Here is a 6,271-nt window from a genome sequence, read left to right on the forward strand (position 1 = left end):
TTTTGATGTTAATAGGTACCTACAACACTGACCAAATTGTTTTTCTCTCTTTTTTTCTTTAGTCCTCACCTTCACCATACTCAGGCATTGAAGAGAATCGAGCAGTAACTGAAGGAATAAGAGTCTTGGGTGAGCTAATAAGCCGCAAACAGACCAATCTCTCAGCTCTGACATCAATAGTTGAGGTGAAGGTTGAAACAGCACTAGTGAGTGAAGAAAAACCTGGTATGTATTCTCAAAGTTACGGTATATGTTTCTGTATTTCTCTTTTTTTTTTTCTGAACAACTTCAATCTTTCAGAATGCCATTACACAATGTCTCACCTCTGAGGAAGTAATTTTGTTCAGCTTAGTAATTACTCAATTGAGAGTAGCAGATGTTATTCTAATTTAAAAATTCTTTCTTTGAAAACACAGCTGCACTATCCTGTTTTGATTTTCATCAGCTACACATCTTCCAGCATTCAGACCGTTACACATAAAAACACTGAAAGTATATGGATAATTTCACTAAAACTGGTATCAGGCAATTAGTGTGAAAGTTGTACCCATTTATTTCCAATTTATTTTCAGTAAAGCAAAACTTTATGTATGTAATTTAACTTTTAATGTCAGTTAAGTGCTCATTTAATATAACAAAGAAAAGCATTTGTGTATTATGTCATTTATATGAAAATGTAACATTAATATATCTTCCATTTTCCAACAGGTAATGGATACATGATTGCTCTAATCTGTGTTATTTTTGCCATCCTGTGTTTTGCGGGAGTTGCTGGCTTTTTTTATTGGCACCACTTACTGCGTCGCCGCCAGTCAGGAGCAGGGAACAATGGTGGTGTTATGGGCAATGGATCCTCATGTCACCACCTTCATCATCACAGCCATCATGATGATGAAAAATCTAACAATCTCCAAAATGAGGAAAATTTAAGAAGATATGCAAATCCACTTAAGGATGAGGGGAAGGCAGCAGGAACTGTGAGCAGTTCTGGTGATGGAAACACACTGGATCTACCCCCACGCATCAGTGTTGTACGTCCACTTTCTGCAGCAACACTAGTGTCATCTGACGGTCCATCAGAGGCACTTGAAATGGTTTCTGATACCGATGCTACAGAAATGACTTCACCTGGTAAAGCTGGAAGCTCTTCAGCAGCCTCAGCTGGCCAAAGTGAACAATTACAGCGAACACCAAGATCTGCTTCAACACATCGCAATAGCCAGATCTTATTATACAAAGCCCAGAACCCAGATGTACGGAAAAACACTGCAGCAACTTTTGATGATGTAGGCACACACAAAGACTTTGCCAAAAGGATTATAAACCTCAAGACACAGCCACCAGTCCAGAGGACGTTGCATTCTTCACAGATTGACAGGAGTGGTGATGTGTTAACAGTGATTGTGTAGTATCAGTGTTCTGTCGCAGGAGGATTGGTGTCATAGAATGTACATGTGGGTTTAAAGCTTAACAAAAACGTGGTGATAAAAATAAAACTGAATCCAATAAATTGACAGCTTATTTTGTGCATTGGGAATAAGTGCAATGCTGACTTGTTTGTAACAGACTTATACATTCTCCTGTATATCATAATATTGTTAATGAGGAACAATTGGTGAGTGGAGATGCAAAAAGAAAGGCAATATTTTACTGTTTTGCATCTGAACTGATAATTGCTGATTGTTCAGAAGGTGTAAATATGGAACTGAACAGGGAAAAAAACTGTTGACTGTCATGTGTATAGAATAGTAATATGTTAAAGACTGTGTCATGAGAAACAGTATTAAAATTAAGAACAGTCTGATGTGGGTGACATAGTTTTCAAGGCCTTTCAGACGTGAATGAAAATTTTGCACAAGAGGAATTATAAGGTTAGAATGGAGGAGGTGGATCAAAGATAGAGATTTAACAATTTGTTCAAAAGAAACATGTGCTATGAATTAGTTTTTTGCTGTAGCTTGATACTCAGTTGGACATTGTAGATACATTACTGACTGCCCAAACAAATTTTATTGTTTTTTTTTTTATTTTTGTTTTCTTTAACTAAGTTAACTGTGCTTCTGTGTTGTTCATGTTTAAGCTTCACTATAAAATTTCCTGGCAACAAAAAAGCATTGATGTTGAGTAGCTATTCAAATTTCTTTATGTTAAAAGTACCATGGAATAAAAATAATGTAGAATAATTTGCACTGTTTTAACTTTCTTCAGATGTATGGTAAATATACTTCTTGCACACCATGACTATGCTTCTAATGTTTTTCTCAAAAGTTAAGTTTCTTTAAAAAATCATCTTTAGCATAAATAGAAATAGTATTCCCATTCGAAAATAAGTTATACAACAGATGTATCAGTTTGAATTGTCCTGCAACAGCATTTATCTGCACACTGTTAAATAACTTACAATACTACCACAAATTTTTTGTAATTTGTAAAATGATTGAATTTATGCACATGGCATCAGTACACCAGAAAGTGCCTCACAATTCTTGCACAAACATTACACATATAAGTTTAACAGAAAATCTCATATTAATAAATACAGAACTTTTGTGCAGGCTGTGTTCCTTTATAGATAAGGTCTGTAGTGTACTTCTTGAAAGCATCCGTATTAAGTTAACTCATTGTATTCTGGAAATGTGATAGTACTCACTTGAAATATTTCATTGTAAAAAAATAGTGTAGCTAACACTGACAATACTGTGTCTTCATACTACTGAAACCAAATTTGTTTTGTATTTGTCATAAAACATTTGAGTTTATATTATATCAGGAAAACAATAAATCTGTAATGTATAAGGATTTGATCAGCACTTAAAAATGGAATAAGTGTACTATATTATGAATTTCATTAATGTCAAATTCCACATGTTCTGTCAAGTTTTTATTTTAATAATGAAACAATAACTCATTTTAATTTATGGCTCTGCTACTTCAACTATGATTTTCTCTCCTTTTATCATCTTCTGTTAACAATATTTGAAATTTAATTTTTATAACAACTTACCTGGTTCTTTAATCATCCTCCTTTAAAAAAAAACTCACATTGAATTCTGTGATCGTTATTAAAATACTTTTCTGTGAAAATGTTAGCATAATATTTTCCAGCCTGTAGATATAGATGTACATAACATACATTTATTGAAACTGATGTTTATAATGTATATGAAGTAATTACTATTTATACACTGCTAAATAATTCATATGGAATTGTTTACAGATATACAAAAGCAGGCATGATTTATGCAGTACTGTCGTAAGGCACAGGAACATGCATGTTTCATGCCTGCCTGGATGACTCTGTGACATGAGTGTACTTAGTGAACAGTTTAAATGTTTAAAAATAGAAGGTTGTGATTTGTATATTGTAAATTTCTTAGAAATATGTTGCAGTAATGTACCTGTATATTTTAGTATAGAACATTTATTCAGTCACATAAGCTTTCAAACCTGTTCCATTCCACAGTGATGGAAAAAGTGCCTAAGCACTGTGCCTTTTGTATTATGGCTTTCATTTATTTTTAAAATTTATAAATAAGAATATTTGTACATTACTACACATGTCATTTCATACAGCAGTACTGCCTTTTGAGCACTGCTCCAGAATAGTTGTTCCACATAAGTACAGAAAGAAAATGAAGGGAAAAGGCAGATTTATAACTTAAATATATTTACACTATATTTTTAAGATTGCCTGTATTATTCTCATGTTTCTGTGTATATGAAAATGAGCAAGAGTGTGAGCATGTTTGTAGTACAATATGTGTAATGCATATTTATACATTAACACATATTTTGATAATATCTCTATAGCCTGTAAATACATTAATCTGTTGATTGACTGAAGAACAGATTCCACTGAGAAAAACAAAAGCATGTGTGAATGACTGACCAAAGCTTGCCATTGTTGTTTACTAGAGCAGATGAGAGGATGAAATGACACTCTAAATTATTGAATAACATAGATACACTTTAGACATGATACGCAATAAGTAGGGACATTCTAAACCTTAGAAAGGTCATCTGATAATACAGAAAGACGAGGACAATGTAAGGTTAATATTTTGAGCCACTCTATTATCCTTTCAACAGTTTTCTTCGTAAGTTTAAAATGAAGCACAGTCATGATTTTATTGCTCTTAATAAAGGCTTTCAGAGAGACTGGATATCATTCATAAATATGTCATAAATTATAACTGAGCATGATTGTCAAGTTTGTGTTGTATATTTAATAGACCTGTTAAATTTTAGTTGCTACAAAGATGTGTCCAAAAAACTCTGAATGAATACTGCTCATTAATATGTGTAACACCTGAGTGTTGTAGATGATCTGCTTTTGAATGTCAGATGAATAAAGATGTTGAACATATGCTGTTATTGCAAATAACTAATTGTACCCAATATTCATTCATTGATTCATTTATCCATCATATTCCACAGAGCCTATACAGAAGGAGACATTCAAGGATTTGGAACAAGTCAAGATGTACATTAACAAAACACATGCAGATAATAGAAACTTGATACATACACTGTACAAACAAAAAACTATTACTATATTGCTTAACACTATTCATGCTAAATTTAACCAAGTGAATTACAAAGAAAGCCGATTCTTCCCCAATTATACTAACAACAATACAATAATTGGCAATATGTACTGTTTTCTCCTGAACAGACAAGACACCCATGACAATTCATAATCTACTTCAAAATCAAGAATCAACAAGCTCTTAAGCAGAAACTAGTTCACATGTTAATTTTCATAATATAAAGATGAGTAAATAAACAAAATACTGTAAAATGATAACATAAGGATAATATGATTTCATAATGCCACATAGTACTTTCACTTGATCAGTTTAGTTTCCAGAGAATGTTTGTCTTACTGGATACATTTTTTAGGAATACTGTTCCATGACAATGCAGAAGCAAGAGTGAAATTCTGACATACAATTTTCCTTAGGCTGCCAATGTGTACATAAAACTGTCATCAAGTTGTTTGACCACATTTTGGGGCATTATGGTGGTGGACTGTTCCACCGAATGTACAGATCTATAGTGGAATGTCATAAGAGGGCCTGTGAGTGCATATGATTTATCACCAGACATCATTCAGCTGTGGCAGATGATGCCAGTCATGCAAGATGTTCTATATAAAGATTTCCCATTGACATCATCACCATATGACCAAGCAAAAGCATCACAATGTTTAAGGTATTGGACTCACTTTAGAAAGGAGTAGGGTGTAAATTCCAATCCAGGCTAACCTAGCATCATTTCCCAATGGTCCTTTTGGAAAGATACACCCACATTCCTTCTTCTTGTACAACTGATCATGTCTACAATGATCTCATCATAAATGAGACATTAAACACTAGAGAGAAGGTCCCTGATAATATGCCTTTGCACGAATTTTTGTTGTCCAACACAGTATTGTTGAGAGATCTGTTACACTGTTCTGTTGCATTTATGAACTGTTGTGGTAAAATAAGTAAACTGAGAATTCAGCAAATAATTCAGGTAAGATTCTTACCACCACAGTGGACAACTATAAAAATTGTTTCAAATTAATCAGGAATGGAAATCAGCATGAAGACCAAAATGCCATTTTCATGTGGAATGCTCCACTACAACCTGCAGTGAAGAATTATGCTGGTCATTTTCAGAAAAGCAGTGTTTACAATTATTCTCCTCTAGTATTAGCAAAAAGAATTGAAATTCTTTTAACTTGGAACCTATTTTATAGTTGCGTAGAAAGGGTGACACTACTGGCAAGTGCACTTTCCAATCTGCCACAGTTTAAATCATGTCCTGGTTATATTTTTTGTCCATGAAAGACATTTTCAAATACATCACTTTAGTGTGAACTTTCTGATGAAGAAATGTTATGTTTCCTACAGAATTCCATGGCTGAACTGGAAATCAACCACTGATGAAGACGAGGATTTTGTACCAGAGACAAGTGAAGATGAAACTGAAGACATTGTGAAGGAGGAGGGATTGGTGGAAGAGGATTCAGCTGTTGATCTACCAGCAAGTCAATAAAACACCTCACCCGTCACAGCAGGCCCAGCTGAAGGCCTCTACAAAGATCATCACCAGGGGAGGAACCAAGTGGGATAAAGCCAATTTTTCATCTTCTGGATGGTTGACTGTGAACACTTTAAAGGAGAGATGATGTCCCATTACTTATGCTTGCCAATGTGTAGACAATTCTGTCATCAGTGCTTTTTGTCTTATTTTTGACAAAGCAATGCTCTCTCTCATGAAC

At 34.0% G+C, this 6,271-nt stretch overlaps 1 protein-coding gene across 1 annotated transcript in view; it reads left to right on the forward strand.

Annotated features, from left to right (window-relative positions):
* LOC126259203 (protein jagged-1b) overlaps positions 1-4,384 on the forward strand; it is a 591,182-nt gene extending 586,798 nt beyond the window's left edge. The window contains exons 18-19 of the mRNA XM_049955794.1: positions 63-225; positions 709-4,384. Coding sequence (XP_049811751.1) covers positions 63-225; positions 709-1,409 — 864 coding nt within the window. The 3' untranslated portion in view covers positions 1,410-4,384. The remainder of the gene's footprint in view (positions 1-62; positions 226-708) is intronic.
* Positions 4,385-6,271: the final 1,887 nt, after the last annotated feature.

The sequence above is a fragment of the Schistocerca nitens genome, chromosome 5 (assembly GCF_023898315.1).
Source record: "Schistocerca nitens isolate TAMUIC-IGC-003100 chromosome 5, iqSchNite1.1, whole genome shotgun sequence".
In the NCBI taxonomy this organism is placed as follows: Eukaryota; Metazoa; Arthropoda; class Insecta; order Orthoptera; family Acrididae; genus Schistocerca; species Schistocerca nitens.